The sequence below is a fragment of the Loxodonta africana genome, chromosome 1 (assembly GCF_030014295.1).
Source record: "Loxodonta africana isolate mLoxAfr1 chromosome 1, mLoxAfr1.hap2, whole genome shotgun sequence".
Taxonomy (NCBI): domain Eukaryota; kingdom Metazoa; phylum Chordata; class Mammalia; order Proboscidea; family Elephantidae; genus Loxodonta; species Loxodonta africana.
In genome coordinates this window covers 37,838,049-37,855,268 of record NC_087342.1, presented here as the reverse complement: position 1 = coordinate 37,855,268, position 17,220 = coordinate 37,838,049, and the positions used below count along the sequence as shown (strand labels likewise).

The 17,220-nt window shown below is 39.4% G+C and overlaps 1 protein-coding gene across 12 annotated transcripts in view; it reads left to right on the top strand.

The window, feature by feature from the left end:
• The window catches only part of EXOC2 (exocyst complex component 2), a 330,347-nt gene that overhangs the window by 174,660 nt on the left and 138,467 nt on the right, over positions 1-17,220 (top strand). For all 12 annotated transcript variants that reach the window (XM_064279802.1, XM_064279801.1, XM_064279798.1 and 9 more), the window contains 2 exons: positions 26-87; positions 12,939-13,005. In XM_064279802.1, coding sequence (XP_064135872.1) covers positions 26-87; positions 12,939-13,005 — 129 coding nt within the window. The remainder of the gene's footprint in view (positions 1-25; positions 88-12,938; positions 13,006-17,220) is intronic.

The window sequence follows — 17,220 nt, the reverse complement described above, 5'->3', positions numbered from 1 at the left end:
TTACTGAAACTTATTTTTGATCTAGATTTTTGTACACTGTCTGGAACAGTTGAGCACCAAGCCTGATGCGGACATAGATACCACACAGTAAGTAATAATGAAATTAATCTCATTGGTGCATTTAGGAGGATTAGAAATACAAATGCAAGTTATGTATTTGGTCTTAATGCTCTAAGACTTCTAGTAAGAGACATAGGTTCAGATATTCAAATCATATTTTTATGTGTTGTTGTTAGGTGCCGTCGAGTCAGTTCTGACAGCAACCCCATGTGTAAGAGAATGAAACACAATCATTATGCTTGAGCCCATTGTTGCAGCCACTGTGTCAGTTTTATATATTTGATCTATATTATTTCCAGAATTTATCTTTTAATTTCTTCTTAGCCTTAATGTAGATGTTGAATGAAATTGAACACGATTAGCTTAGTAATTCAAAAGGGAGGGGTTTTATAAATAATAAAATAGAAAAGTTAAATATACAGCTTCCAGTTGATTACTATTACAGTTCTTGTGTTAGGGGATTGTACCAATACTCTTGTTCTTATTATTGGTAGGTGCCCTCCAGTTAGTTCCGACTCATAGCAACCCTGTATACAACAGAACAAAACGTTGCCCAGTCCTACACCATCCTCACAATTGTTATGCTTGAGCCCATTGTTGCAGCCACTGTGTGAGTCCATCTCATCCAGGGTCTTCCTCTTTTTTGCTGAAAATCTGCCTCACCAAACATGATGTCCTTCTCCAGGGACTGGTCCTGATAACATGTCCAAAGTATGTGAGACAAAGTCTTGCCATCCTCACTTGCAAGGAGCACACTGGCTGTATTTCTTCCAAGACAAACTTGTTTGTTCTTCTGGCGGTCCATTGTATATTCAGTATTCTTCACCAACACAATAATTTGAAGGCAACAGTTCTTTTTCAGTCTTCCTTATTTATTGTCCAGCTTTCCCATGCATATGAGGTGATTGGAAATATAATGCCTTGGGTCAGGTGCACCTTAATCCTCAAAGTGACATCTTTGCTGTTTAACACTTTAAAGAGGTCTTTTGCAGTAGATTTGCCTAATGAAATACATCACTTCATTTCCCAACTGCTGCTTCCATGGGTGTTGATTGTGGATCCAAGTAAAATGAAATCCTTGGCAATATCAATTTTTCCTCCATTCCTGCTTATTGGTCCAGTTGTGAGGATTTTTATTTTCTTTACGTTGAAGTATAATGCATACTGAAGGCTGTAGCCTTTGACCTTCATCAGTAAATGCTTCAAGTTCTCTTCACTTTGAGCAAGCAAGATGGTGTCAACTGCATATGGCAGGTTCTTAATGAGTCTTCCACCAATCCCAAAGCCCTTTCTTCTTCATATAGTCCCCATCTCAGATTATTTGCTCAATACACGGATTGAATAAGTGTGGTAAAAGGATACAACCCTGACACACAACTTTATTGATTTCAAACCATGCAGTATCCCCTTGCTCTGTTCCAACAGCTGCCACTTTCTTGGTCGTTGTACAGGTTCCCCCTGAGCACAATTAAGCCTTCAGGAATTCCCATTCTTTGCAATGCTTTCCACGATTTGTTATGATCCACACGGTGGAATGCCTCTGCGTAGTCAATAAAACACAGGTAAACATCTTTCTGGTATTGTCTGCTTTCTGTCAAGATCCATCTGACTTCAGCAATAACATCTCTTATTCCACGTCCTCTTCTGAATCCAGCTTGAGTTTCTGGCAGTTCTCTGTCAATGTACTGCTGCAACTGCTTTTGAATGACCTTCAGCAAAATTTTACTTGCGTGTGATGTTAATGATATTGTTCGATTATTTTTTGCATTCTGTTGGATCACCTTTCTTTGGCATGGGCACAAATATGGATCTCTTCCAGTCTGTTGGCCAGGTAGCTGTTTTCCAAATTTCTTGGCATAAACGAATGGCCGCTTCCAGCATTGCATCCCTTTGTTGAAAAATCTCACTTGGTATGCTGTCAGTTCCTGGAGCTTTGTTTTCCACCAGTGCAGTTAGGATTTCTTCCTTCAGTACCATTGGTTCTTGATCACATGCTACCTCCTGAAATGGTTGAACGTTGACCAGTTCTTTTTGGTAGTCAGTCTATGTATTCCATCCATCTTCTTTTGATGCTTCCTGCATCGTTCAATATTTTCTCTGTAGAATCCTTCAGTATTGCAACTCGAGGCTTGAATGTTTTCTTCAGTTCTTTCAGTTTGAGAAATGCCAAGTATGTTTTTCCCTTTTTGGTTTTCTAACTCCAGGTCTTTGTACATTTCATTATAATATTTTACCTTGTCTTCTCAAGCTGTCCTTTTGAAATCTGTTGAGCTCTCTACTCTTGTTAAAGACTATGTTATTAGAATTTTTAGTCTGTGTTAGGTTTAGTTATTTGGGCTCTGGAGGACATTTCTTAATTCTTTTGTGTGCATGCGTGTGTGTCTTCAGTCAAAGTTTACAGTGCAAATTAGTTTCTCGTTTCAAAAATTATACAGAATTTTTTTTGTGACATCAGTTGGAATCCCACAACATGTCAGTACTGCCCTCCCTTCCTTTTATACCCTGAGTTCCCTGTGTATTTTCATGCAGGCTTCCTGTCCCTTCCTTCCCTCTCTTTAATTTTGGGCAGGTGTTGCCCATTTGATCTCATACACTGGATTGAACTGAAGCAGATTCCTTACATGTGGTGTTATTTGATTTATAGGCCTGTCTAGTCTTTGGCTAAAAGGTGGACATCAGGAGTTTCTTTAGTTCTGAGTTAGCAGGGTGTCCAAGGGCCATAGTTTTAGAGGTCCCTCTGATCTCTGTCAGACCAGTAGGTCTGGTCTTTTTTTGTGAATTTGAATTTTGTTCTATATTTTTCTCTCACTCTGTCCTGAACCCTCTGTTGTGCTCCCTGTCAGAGTGGTCAGTGATTAGCAGGTTACCATCTATTTCATCTGGACTTAAGCTGGTGGAGGCTGTGGTTCATGTGGCCTGGTCTTTTGGACTGATATTTTCCTTTTGTCTTTGCTCCGAATGTGATGTTACCAGTAGATATATTTTAGATGACGGCTCACAAGCTTTTAAGACTCCAGACGCTACTGACCAAAGTCAGATGTAGAACATTTTCTTTATGAGCTATGTTATGCTAGTTAACCTAGATGTCATCTGAAACCATTGTCCCCAGCCCTCAGCCGTGGTAGCTAGGTCCCGCAAGGTGTTTGAATGTGTCTAGGAAGCTTCTATGGCTTTTCCTTGGTCAAATTGTTCTGACTTCCCCTATGTTGTACGTTGTCTTTCTTTCGCCAAATTTAACACTTGTCTACTATGTAGTTAGTGATTCCCCTTCCCCACCTTTCCTCTCTTTTGTTAGCATCAAAGATTGATTTTGTGTGTGTGTGTGTTCGCACGTGTGTGCATGCATGTAAATCTTTTCTTGAATTTTTATAATAGTGGTCTTTTACAATATTTGCCCTTTTGTGATTGACTCAACATAATGCCCTCCAGATTCATCTATGTTGTGAGATGTTTTTTGGGTTCATCATTGTTCTGTATCATTGCTTACTATTCTATTGTGTGTATGTACGATAATTTGTTTATCCATTTATTTGTTCATGGGCACTTAGGTTGTATCCATCTTTTTGCTGTTGTGAATAATGCTGCAGTGAAGCTGGGTGTGCATGTGTCTATTTGTGTGAAGGCTCTTCTATCTCTAGGATGTATTGCAGGATCATATGGTATTTCTAGCTTTTTAAGGATGTGCCATGTATCATTTTCCATAGTGGCTGTACCATTTTACAGTGCATAAGAGTTCCAGTCTCCCCACAACCTCTCCAACAGTTGTTATTTTCTTTTTTTAATTAGTGCCAGTAATGAGATGGTATCTCATTGTAGTTTCGATTTACATTTTTCGAATGGATCTCGATGAGTCGGAATCGACTCGACGTTGCTGAGTTTGGTTTTTTTTTTTTTTGGTTTTTTAATGGCTAATGACCGTGAGCCATTTGTCTGTTAGCCGCCTGAGGGTCTTCTTTGGTGGAGTGTCTGTTTATATCCTTTGCCCATTTTTTAAGTTGGATTATTGTCTTTTTGTTATTGAGGTGTTGAAGTATTCCATAAATTTTAGAGATTAGACCCTTGTCGGATATGTCGTAGCCAGAAAAATTTTTCGCAGTATGTAAGCTTACTTTTTACTCTTCTGGTGAAGTCTTTTGATGAGCATACTTATTTAATTTTCAGGAGCTCACAGTTACCTAGTTTATCTTCTGGTGTTTTTGCATATTTAGTTGTGGATTATATTGAATTTATGCCATGTATTAGAGCCCATATCATTGTCCCTCGTTTTTCTTCCATGATCTTTATCGTTTGAGATTTTATATTTAGGTCTTTGATCCATTTTGAGTTAGCTTTTTCATATGGTGTGAAGTGTGGGTCCTGTTTGATTTTTTTATAAATGAACATCTGATACTGAGAGCACCATTTGTTAAAAAGACTGTTCCTTATTAAATGGATTCTGGACCTTTGTCAAAGATCAGCTGACCATAGGTGGATGAATTTACAGCTCGGTTCTCCATTCTGTTCCACTGGTCTGCGTGTCTGTCTTTGTACTAGTACCAGGCTGGTTTGACTACCATGGCTGTATAGTAGGTTCTGAGATCAGATAGTGTGAATCCTCCTATTTTCTTGTTTTTCTTTAGTAGTGGTTGGCTTATCTGGGTCTTCTATCCCTTCTATTCCTGTTTTATTGAGAGTTTTTATCAGGAATGGGTGTTGGATTTTATCAAATGCCTTTTCTGGGTCAATTGAGATGATCATGTGATTCTTTTCTGTTTATGTGGTGGGTTATATTGATTGATTTTCTAATGTTGAACCATCCTTGTATACTTGATATGAATCCCACTTGGTTGTGGTGTGTTATTTTTTTGATATGATGCTTGATTCTGTTGGATAGAATTTTGTTGAGAATTTTTGCGTCTATATTCTTTAGAGATACAGGTCTGTAATTTCCTTCTTTTTGTGGTATTTTTGCCTGGCTTTGGTATCAGGGATATGCTGGCTTCATAGAATGAATTCTAGAGTATACCTTCCTTTTCTATGCTCTGAAATAGTTTGAGTAGTACTGGTGTGTCACGAATTGAATTGTGCCTCCCCAAAATATGTGTCAACTTGGTTAGGTCATGATTCCCAGTATTCTGTGCTTGTCCTGCATTTTGTCATTTTCCTATGTGTTATAAATCAATCTCTGCCTGTGGTTAAAAAGGATTAAGGTGGGATGTAACACCCTTGCTCAGGTCACATCCCTGATCCAATGTAAAGGGAGTGTCCCTGGGGTGTGGCCTGTACCACCTTTTATCATACAAGAGATAAAAAGAGAAGGAAGCAAGCGGAGAGTTGGGAGACCTCATACCACCGAGAAAGAAGCACCAGGAGCAGAGTGCATCCTTTGGACCCAGGGTTCCTGCGTGGAGAAGCTCCTAGTCCAGGGGAAGATTGCTGACAGAGAAAGCCTTCCCCTGGAGCTGATGCCCTGAATTTGGACTTAGCCTACTAGACTGTGAGAGAATAAACTTCTGTTTGTGGTATTTCTGTTACAGCAGCACTAGATGGCTAAGACACGGTATAAACTCTTTCCTGAATGTTTGGTAGCGTTCTCTAGTGAAGCTGTGTGGGCCAGGCTTTTTGTTGTTGTTGTTGGGAGTTTTTTTTTTTTTTTTTTTTAAATAACCTCTTCAGTCTCTTCTCTTCTTATGTATCTGTTCAAATTTTCTATCTTAGTTTATATTAGTTTAGGTAGGTAGTGTGTTTCTAGAAATTTGTCCATTTACTTCAGGCTTTAAATTTGTTGGAGTATAATTTTTCATAATATTCTGCTCTGATCCTTCTTATTTCAGTTGGGTCTGTCATGATGTCCCCATCTCATTTCTTATTTGGGTTATTTGCTTCCTCTCTTGTTTTTCTTATGTTAGTTTGGCCAGTGGTTTGTTGATTTTTGTTGATCTTTTTAAAGAACCAACTTTTGGTCTTGTTGATTCTTTGTATTGTTTTTCTGTTCTGTATTTCATTCATTTCTGTTCTAATCTTTATAATTTCCTTTCTTCTGGTAGCTGTGGGCTTCTTTTGCTGCTCTCTATTTGTTGGAGTTGTAAGAATAACATTTTGATTTTGGCCCTCTTTTTTGTTGTGTCCATTTATTGCTATAAATTAACTTCTGAGTACTGCCTTTGCTGTGTCCCAAAGGTTGGGTGTGATGGTTTTCATTCTCATTTGATTCTAGGAGTGTTTTGATTCCCTCTTTGATTTCTTCAGTTACCCAGTTGTTTTCAAGCAAATTGTTATTCAGTTCTGTGTATTTGATTTGTTTTCACTGCTGTTCATGTTATTGATTTCTACTTTTATGGAATTGTGATCCAAGAAGATGCTTTGTATCATTTCGATGTTCTGGATTTTACTGAGGGTTGCTTTGTGGCCTAAAATGTGGTCTTTTCTTGGGAATGTCACATGTGCATCAGAAAAGAATGTGTACTTTGCTGCTGTTAATGGATTGAATTGTGTCCTCTAAAAATGTGTGTCAAATTGGCTATGCCGTGATTCCCAGTATTTTGTAATTGTCCACCATTTTGTTATCTGATGTGATTTTCCTATGTGTTGTAAATCCTAGCTTTGTGATGTTAATGAGGCAGGATTAGAGGCAGTGGGAACCTCATACCACCAAGAAACAAGAGCCAGGAGAACAGCACATCCTCTAGACCTGGGGTCCCTGTGCTAAGAAGCTTCTCTACTGGGGAAGATTGATGACAAAGAACTTCCCCCAGAACCAACAAAGAAAGCCTTCTCATAGAGTCGGTACCCTGAATTCAGCCTTCTAACCTCATAAATGTGAGAGAATAAATTTCTCTTTGTTTAAGTCATCCACTTGTGGTATTTATGTTATAGCAGCACTAGATGACTAAGAAGAAATTTGGTACCAAGAGAATGGGGTGCTGCTTTGACAGATACCTAAAATGTGGAAGATGTTTTGAAACTGTGACTAGGTAGAGGCTGGAAGAGTTTTAAAGTGCCTAATAGTAAAAGCCTAGATTGCCTTGAAGAGAGTGTTGGTGGAATTATGGACATCAAAGACAATTTTGGTGAGGAAATAAGGAGAGCTGTTACTCTGGAGACGGTGCAGACGGCGAGAAACAGCAGGAGAACTAGGAGACCAGTGCAAAACAATGCTGGAGCTGACTCATGGAACAAGAGAGCTGAATGCCTTTGCACAGGAGGCTTCCTGGCGAAGTGGGGTGCCTCAGGGCACTTACTGGTGGAGCTAGGCTTGCTCCTGGACTTCAGCACCATGGAGCAAGAGAGCTAAGTACCTTCTAGCCAAAGTCTACTGGCGGAGTAGGGTGCCACCAGGTACATATCGGTGGAGTTGCAGAGCTTTGGAACACTTGCCCCAGCAGGGCAGACACAGGCGCGAGGCCTGAGGGGCTGAGAGGCCAAGGATCCAGGAAGAAGAAGCTAAAGAGACAAGGAACACAGGAAGCAGAGCTGTTTCAGTCTCAAAAGATAGGGCCAAGACCTCTGGGGTCTCAAAGGATGGAGTCGCCACCCAGATGGACTAGGAGAATGGGGCTGCCCAAATTTGAGGGAGCTGAGTTGCCACTCCTGGTGGGCTTGGAAGGTGGAACTGAAGTCCAGGGCTGAGGGGACTCCACTCAGAATCCAGAGAGTGTGGCTAATGCCTAGGGTCTGGAGGGCAGGGCCTTTGTCTAAATGATCTCAGAGAACAGAGGATTATTTTCAAGACTTGAGAGATAATGGAATGCATTCTGCTGACTTGCTTTGTGCCTGTTTATCCCTTCTTTCCCTCCAATTTCTCCCATTTGTAATGGAAATGTGTTTTACATTTGGCAAGGATGTGAATTTTGGGAGGCCAAAGGGGGAATGTTACAGATTGAATTGTGTACCCCAAAAATGTGTGTCAACTTGGCTGGGCCATGATTCCCAGCATTGTGTGATTGCCCGCTATTTTGCCATCTGATGTGATTTTCCTACGTGTTGTAAATCCTACCTCTGTGACGTTAATGAGGCAGTTACGTTAAGGAGGCAGGACTCAATCTATAATATTAAGTTGTGTCTTAAGTCATTCTCTTTTGAGATATAAAAGAGAAAAGCAAGCAGAGAGACAGGGGAACTTTATACCACCAAGACACAAGAGCCAGGAGAATAGCGCGTCCTTTGGACCCGGGGTCCCTGTAGTGAGGAGCGACAAGACCATGAGTAGATATAGAAAAAGTGCAAACCTGGCCCCTTTGGGTTTTGCCAAAATGTTCCATGGTGTCATGGATTGAATTACTTACCCCTAAAATGTGTGTATCATTTTGGCTGGGCCATGATTCCGAGCATTGTGTGGTTGCCCTCCATTTCGTGATTGTAATTTTATGTTGAGAGGATTAGGGTGGGATTGTAACACCACCCTTACTCAGGTCACCTTCCTGATCCAAGGTAAAGGGAGCTTCCCTGGGGTGTGGCCTGCACCACCTTTTATCTCTCAAGAGATAAAAGGAAAGGGAAGCAAGGAGAGTTGGGGGCCTCCTACTACCAAGAAAGCAGCACCAGGACATATGGACATGGCATCCCTGCATCTGAGAAGCTCCTCAACCAGGAGAACACTGAGGACAAAGAACTTCTTCCAGAGCCAACAGAGAGAAGAAAGGCTTCCCCTGGAGCTGATGCCCTGAATTTGGACTTGTAACCTACTAGACTGTGAGGAAATAAATTTCTTTTTGTTAAAGCCATCCACTTGTGTTATTTCTGTTATGGCAGCACTAGATGAGTAAGACACATGGTAATCGAGATAATCTGTCATTTGCTGCCCTGGCAATACTAGTGGGTCCTGGAGCCCAGGGAGCAGCTGTAGACATCATGCCCTGGGACCCAAAGATGACTTCTAGAGCTGGCACCCTGAATTGAGGCTTCTAACTCCTAAACGGAGAGAATATATTTCTATGTTTTTAAGCCATCTGCTTGTGGTATTTTTGTTATAGCAGCACTAGATAACTAAGATAGCTATTGTTGGTTGGAGTGTTCTGTATATATCTATGAGGTCAGGTTGGTTGATTTTGGCCCTTAGGTGTTCTGTATGTGTGTTGAATGTCTTTCTAGATGTTCCATTACCGAGAGTGGCATGTTGGAGCCTTCTGCTGTTGTTGTGGCACTGTCTTTTCTCATTTCAGTGCTGTTAGAACTCATTTTAAGTATTTTGGAGCCTTGTCGTTGGATGTGTAGATATATATTAAGATTATGTCTTCCTGGTGGATTGTTTCTTTAATCATTATATTATGTCCTTCCTTGTCTTTTATGGTTGATTTTGCCTAAAAGTCTATTTTAACTGAGATTAATATTGCCACTTTTGCCCATTTTTGGTTACTGTTTGCTTGATTTTTTTTCCCTATCCTTTGATTTTTTTAATATATTTATGTCTTTGTATCTAAGGTGTGTCTCTTGTAGATAGCATATTGATGGATCGGTTTTTTGAATCCGTTCTCCCAGTCTGTCTTTATATAAGCACATTTAAAGAATTTACATTCAGTGTGATTATTGATAGGTATGAATTTATTATTGTCACATTGTGCCTTTTTGCGTATATGCTGCTGATGCCTTTTTGTTCCTCTTACTTTCCCGTGCTGAGTTCCTTTCCTTTGTGCGTTTTCATTTCATTTCTTTCATTTTTGTACATTTTGTGTTTACTGAGACTTTGTTTTTCTATTTTTTATTTTGCTGAGAAAGTGGGTTTGTTAGATTTCTTTGTGGTTATCTTGAAATTTACCCTTATTTTCCTAAGTTTAAATCAGTCTTTTATTACTTGATAATGCCTTGACTTTCTCTCCATTTTAAAGTTCTATACCTATACCATTTATTCCCCCTTTTATTGTTCTGAGGTTGTCATCATTTACAGATTGACGCCTCTTGTTCCCTGTTTTAAATCTTTTAGTTTTGTTTTATTATTGACAGTTCTTTTCCTGGGTTGGTAGCTGGCTGATGTTGTCCTGTGTCCTAGTTTCAGGCTGTTGTATGATGTTGTTGATTCTCTAACCAAATGACTGTCTTTAATGTTTCTTGTAACTTTGGTTTGGTTTTTACAAATTCCTTAATTTCTGTTTATCTGGAAATGTCCTAATTTTGCCATCGTATTTGAGAGAGAGTTTTGCAGTTTGGCAGTTTTTTTCTTTTAAGGTTTTAAATATATGTCATCCCTTTGCCTTCGTGCCTACATAGTTTCTACTGAGTAAGCAGAGTCATCTTATTGTTTCTCCTTTCTAATTTTTCTTGAGCTGCTCTCAGGATTCTTCCCATGTCTTTGTTTTTGACAAGTGTGATTATGATGTGTCTTGGTGACCTTCTTTTGGGGTGTATCTTATATGGAATTCATTGAGCTTTTTGTATGGTCAACTTTTTGTCTTTCATAATACTTGGGACATTTTCTTTTATCAAATCTTCAGCAATCTTCTCTGTATTTCTCAACTCTCCTCTCCCTTCCCCCTCCCCCACCCCCCACATTTTTGGAACTCTGATCCTGCACAAATTTTTGCTCTTGTGTCTCACATAATTCTTAGGTTTTCTTCATTTTTGTTTATTCTTTTCTCTGGTTTTTCCTCAAAGTAGTGCCCACGGATTTGTCTTCAATCTCACTGATACTGTCTTCCATTGTCTCAAATTTACACCTAAAATCTTCTATTTAGTTGTCCATTTCTGAAATTTTGTTGTTTATCTTTTGAATTTCTAGATGCTGTTTTTGTATGATTTTTAATTGTTTATTTATTTGATGTTTTGTTCTTACATTATTTTCCTGAATTCTTCTATTGCTTTGTCTTTGTGTTTTTTTTTTTTTATTATTATTATTATTATTTTGGATGTTTTCATTGGTTTTGTCTGTGTTTTACATGTTTTTGTCCTTTTTCCTTCATTTTGTCTGTGTTTTCCTGTATCTCTTTTCTAATCTCTTGGAGAGCCCTAAATATTAATCTTCGAATTCTGTATCAGGTAGTTCCATTGTCTTTTCTTCTACAGGAAGGTCGCCTGTTTTTTCATTTTGCTCACTTACTGGAGCCATCTTGTCCTGCTTTTTTATGTGTTTTCATATTGTCTGCTGTCTCTGAGACATGAAATTTTCTGTGTTGATTGCATGTTCATTTGTTTCAGCCTCCTTCTTATTTTCTTTTGATATGTCAGGGTGGGGAGGCAAGGAGTGCTTTGCTGCTTGCTCATTTGTCATCACAATAGTTTTCACTACCTGATGGGAAGGGCAACAGCAGGTAGGGTGAGCCTGCCTCACTGTACACTGGACTGACAAGGTGGCTAAGGGTGGACTGGGTGGGTGCTGTCTGCCTCCTGGTGTTGGTCCAGCAGTGTGGGAGCATTCACAGCCCCTCACAAGAGAGATAGGGGTGACAGATTGGGAGTGGTCTGGGCTTAATTTGCTCCATTCAGCACCTGCTCAAATGGCCGGAGGGGAGAGGCACCGTGAGCTTGGAGCAGCAGCAGGCCTGAGTTGAGGATGCTGTGGCCACGGCAACACCACAAAGGCTGGCAGAAAGGGGGCGTGGCGTATAGGGCCAGTGCCCTATCTCCTGTTTTCTTCCTGTACTCCCTGTCCGGGGTCATTTCTGGCTGTGCTCCAAGGTGGCGAAGTTGTGCCATGTGACCTCCACTCCATTATCTTTCTTCATTATGTTTTTGTTTAGTTTCCCCTTCCATTCTTTGAACTAGTTTTCTGTCCCTTCATTTGATGCTTAGGGTTCCAGAATTGACAGTCGTATCTGTTTTCCTTAGTTTTTCATGTCCTTGCTGCAGAGGGATAGCATAATTCGTCTCTCTAGGGTGCCCGGTTGGCCTCTTCCCCACATTTCTTAATTCTTCTTGCTTATAAATGCGTATGATAATTTCCTTAAAATGCTGTTCCAAGGACTTTTTAAAATCTGGTTCCTCCGTATGATACTAAGCGTGTGTAACTTCTGTGTGCCTAAGATTTATGTTCTGATACAGATAATACTGAAATAAATGCCTCGTAATTTTTTGACAGTTTGAGAATTTTTCCATGTTTGTCTATTTCCTGGTGTTGGTTTTTATTTCATAGTATATAAGATTATCACCTCTGTAGGAATCTTCCAGTTTTTCTTTGATTTGGTTTTGATATGTTTAGCTCTTTACTGTGAATTTTTATTGTTAATCAGTTCTCTGCCATTATTGACTAAATAAGTGTTTTCTTATTGTTTTGTATCAATTTCTGTTTTATGCATCATTGAATTCTAATATATAGTGAAATGTATTTCCGAACTTTCTGTTCTGTTCATTTGTATATGTTTAAATCAGTTTGTTCTCTTTTGTTAGTTTGTTTTAATGTCTTTCAGATTAAGTATCCTTTTATTGCTTCTGTATTTTAAAATACCATTTGATAGTTTCATCTCTTTAGTGTTCCATATGAATTCTTAAAATCAGTGGTTCAAGTTAAAAGGAAAGAAATCCTGTTGAGATATTTATTATGATTAGTTTATATTTATAAATTAACCAGGAATTTATGGTGTCGCCTTCTCCACTTTTAATTTGTGAGTTATCAGTTTATTTCCTAACTCAACTGACCTGTAAGTGACACACTATGAAAGGGAGCTTGAAAAAGGCCCCTAGAGATCCTGATAGACAAAAACATAGGTTAATTTAAATTATATGACATTTTTACCTCCTTAGTGATTTGTTTTTAAATTCAATTAAAACACTATTAGGGAGACTCATAAACAAAATTCATAAGGCCATTTTAACCTGTAGTCCATGGTGCCTCCTTTGAGTTGTTAATAGTTCAATGTAGAAAACTCAAAGCTATATGGTTTTTGACCAAGAGATTTTAAAGCACACATTTCATTGCATTTCTTTATTTTAATGTTTTAATTGTACTGTTTCTTATTTGCTTTTATATACAGTCTTTCTGTTGATGTTTCTTCTCCTGACTTGTTTGGAAGTATCCATGAAGACTTCAGTTTAACTTCTGTAAGTAAGATGATCGATATAAAGTAAAAACTCAAATTTTAAAGCTGTGCGATGGCTGTTCCACCAAATGTCTGTCAGTTTGTTGTACTATGAGGGCATGTTTGTTGCAGTGATGCTGGAAGCTATGCCACCAGTATTCAAATACCAGCAGGGTCACCCATGGTGGACAGGTTTCAGCTGAGCTTCCAGATTATGAGAGACTAGGAAGAAGGACCCAGCAGTCTATTTCTGAAAAGACTTAACCAGTGAAAACCTTATGAACAGCAATGGAGCATTGTTTGATATAGTTCCGGAAGATGAGCCTCTCAGGTTGGAAGGCACTCAAAAGACAACTGGGGAAGAGCTGCCTCCTCAAAGTAGAGTCGCCCTTATGACATGGATGGAGTCAAGCTTTCGGGACCTTCATTTGCTGATGTGACATGACTCAAAATGAGAAGAAACAGCTTCAAACATCCATTAATAAGCAGAATGTGGGATGTACGAAGTATGAATCTAGGAAAATTGGAAGTTGTAGAAAATGAAATGGAACACATAAAGGTCCATGTCCTAGGCGTTAGTGAGCTGAAATGGACTGGTATTGGCCATTTTGAATCGTACAATCATATGGTCTACTATGCTGGGAATGACACCTTGAAGACGAATGGCGTTGCATTCATCATCAAAAAGGACATTTCCGGATCCATCCTGAAGTACAACACTGTCAGTTATAGGATAATATCCATACACCTACAAGGAAGGCCAGTTAATACAACTGTTATTCAAAGTTATGCACCCACCACTAAGGCCAAAGGTGAAGAAACAAGATTTTGTTACCAATTTATGCAGTCTGGATTTGATTGAACATAAAATCAGGTTGCATTGGTAATTACTGGAGATTGGAATGCAAAAGTTGGAAACAAAGAAGAGGGTTGGTAGTTGGAAAATCTGGCTTTGGTGATAGAAATGATGCCAGAGATCACGTGATAGGATTTTGCAAGACCAACGACTTCCTCACTGCAGATACCTTTTTTCACCAACATAAACAGTGACTGTACACGTGCACCTTGCCAGATAGAATACACAGGAATCAAATTGACTACATCCATGGGAAGACACGATGGAAAAGCTCAGTATCATCAGTCAGAACAAGGCCAGGGGCCAACTGCGGAACAGACCATCAGTTGCTCATATGCAAGTTCAAGTTGAATCTAAAGAAAATTAGAACAAGTTGATGAGAGCCAAAACCTGAGTTTAGAAACCATCTCAAGAATAGATTTGACAAGTTGAACACTAATGACCGAAGACCAGAGGAGTTGTGGAACGGCATCAAGGGCATCATTCATGATGACAGAAAGAGGTCATTAAAAAGACAGGAAAGAAAGCAAAGACCTAAATGGATGTCAGAAGAGACTCTGAAACTTGCCCTTGAATGTCTAATAGCTGAAGCAAAAGGAAGAAATGATGAAGTAAAAGAATTGAACAGAAGATTTCAAAGGGAAGCTCGAGAAGGCAGAGTAAAGTATTATAATGACATGTGCAAAGACCTGGAGATGGAAAACCAAAAGGGAAGCACATGCTCAGCATTTCTCAAGCTGAAAGATCTGAAGAAAAAAATTCAAACCTCAAGTTGCAATATTGAAGGATTCTATGGGGAAAATATTAAATGACTCAGGAAGCATCAAAAGAACCTGGAAGGAATACACAGAGACACTATACCAAAAAGAATTGATGGATGTTCAGCCGTTTCAAGAGGATACCCTATAAGCAGGAGCCAGTGGTACTGAAGGAAGAAGTCCAAGCTGCACTGAAGAAGGCATAGGCAAAAAACACAGCTCCGGGAATTGACAATACCAATTGAGATGCTTCAACAAACAGATACAGTGCTGGAAGTGATTACTCGTCTATGCCAAGAAATTTAGAAGAAAGCTACCTGGCCAACCGACTGGAAGAGACCCATATTTATGCCTATTTCAAAGAAAGGTGATCCAACCGAATGTGGAAATTATCAAACAATATGTCCTGTAGGGTCACTATGAATCGGAATCGACTCGACAGTAGTGGTAGTGGGATCATTAATATCACATGCAAGCAAAATTTTGCTGAAGATCATTTAAAGCAGCTCCAGCAGTATATCGACAGGGAACTGCCAGAAATTCATGCCGGATTCAGAAGAGGACATGGAACCAGGCATATCGTCGCTGATGTCAGATGGATCCTGGCTTTGAAAGCAGAGAATACCAAAAAGATATTTACCTGTGTTTTGTTTTGTTTTGTTTTGTTTTGTTTTGACTCTACAAAAGCATTTGTGTGAATCATAACAGGTTATGGATAACTTTGTGAAGAATGCGAATTCCGGAACACTTAATTGTGCTCCTGAGGAAGCTGTGCATAGATCAAGAGACAGTTATTCGAATAGAACAAGGGGATACTGCAAGGATTAAAGTCAGGGAAGGTGTGCGTCAGGGTTGTATCCTTTCACCATACCTATTCTGTATGCTGAGCAAATAATCTGGGAAGGTGGACTACATGAAGAACAGGTGTGAGAACTGGAGGAAGACTGAATTATGCAGATGACACAACCTTGCTTGCTGGAAGTAAAGAGGACTTGAAACACTTATAAATGAAGATCAAAGACCAAGCCTTCAGTATGGATTACACCTCAACATAAAGAAAACAAAAATCCTTACAACTGGACAAATAAGCAACATCATGATAAATAGGGAAAATATTGAAGTTTTCAAAGATTTCATTTTACTTGGCTCACAATCAACACCCATGGAAGCAGCAGTCAAGAAATCAAAAGATGCATTGCATCGGGTAGATCTGCTACAAAAGACTTCTTTAAAGTGTTGAAAAGCAAAGATGTCACCTTGAAGACTAAGGTGTTCCTGACCCAAGCCACAGTGTTTCAGTCGCCTTCCATGCATGTGAAAGGTGGAGAATGAATAAGGAAAATCGAGGAAGAATTGACACCTTTGAATTGTGGTGTTGGAGAAGAATATTGAATATACCATGGAATGCAAAGGAACAAACAAATCTGTCTTCGAAGAAGTACTGCCAGAATGTTCCTTAGAAGCAAGGATGACCAGACTGCATCTCACATACTTTGGACATGTTGTCGGGAGGAATCAGTCCCTGGTGAAGAACATCCTGCTTGGTAAAATAGAGGGTCAGCGAAAAGAGGAAGACCCTCAACGAGATGGCTTGACATAGTGGCTGCAGCAGTGGGGCTTAGGCATAATGATTTTGAGGATGGCATAGGACTGGGCAGTGTTTTGTTCTGTTGCACATAGATTGCTGTGAGTCAGAACCAACTCGATGGCACCTAACCACAACAACAATGGCTGTTTTATGTATCAGTCTAAATTATTTTGACTGTGTTGCTACTCTAGCACACTATTCTATGCTTTGGTGCTATTTTATGTTTTGTGAAAATTTTGGTAAAAGTAGTTTTTACATGTATTTCATACTTAAAACTTTTTAACTGAAGTTGCAACTTAAAAAGTTCTGTATTATATCTGCATCTCTGTAGCTTTCCTGAGTGTGAAATAGGTGCTGTAGTAGTTCTCTGAACCTGGAAAGCTGCCATGATAGGTTGGGTAAGAGGCAAAGGACAGGGCACCTGTTTCCACTGTGTTTCTTGCTCATTCAGCCACAGATGCTCTGATTTTCTGTTTTAAGTTCCCTAAAAAAAAAAAAAAAGTTGCCATTGAGCCAATTCCAATTCAGTGACTCTCTAGAACAGCGTAGAACTGCCCCATAGAGTTTCCAAAGAGTGCCTGGTGGATTCGAACTGCCAGCCTTTTGGTTAGCAGCCATAGCACTTTACTACGCCACCAGGGTTTCCTTAAGTTTCCTAATAGCATTTTATTTGAACACAGGGTTGCGTGGCAAAAACCAAAATCACCTGTATATACATACTTATACATGTGTACACACACACACACACATAAATACATATAGGAAATCGTGGTGGCATAGTGGCTAAGAGCTATGGCTGCTAACCAAAAGGATGATGCTTTAGATCCACCAGGCATTGCATGGAAACCCTATGAGCCAGTTCTCCTCTGTCCTATAGGGTTTCTATGAGTGGGAATTGACTCGACAGCAATGGGTGTGTGTGTGTGTGTGTGCGTATATACACATGCATATACATGCACACACATATGTATTTATGTTCATATTCTTTAATGTATGCATGTATTTTGGGAGAATTCATGCACATACTTTATCACA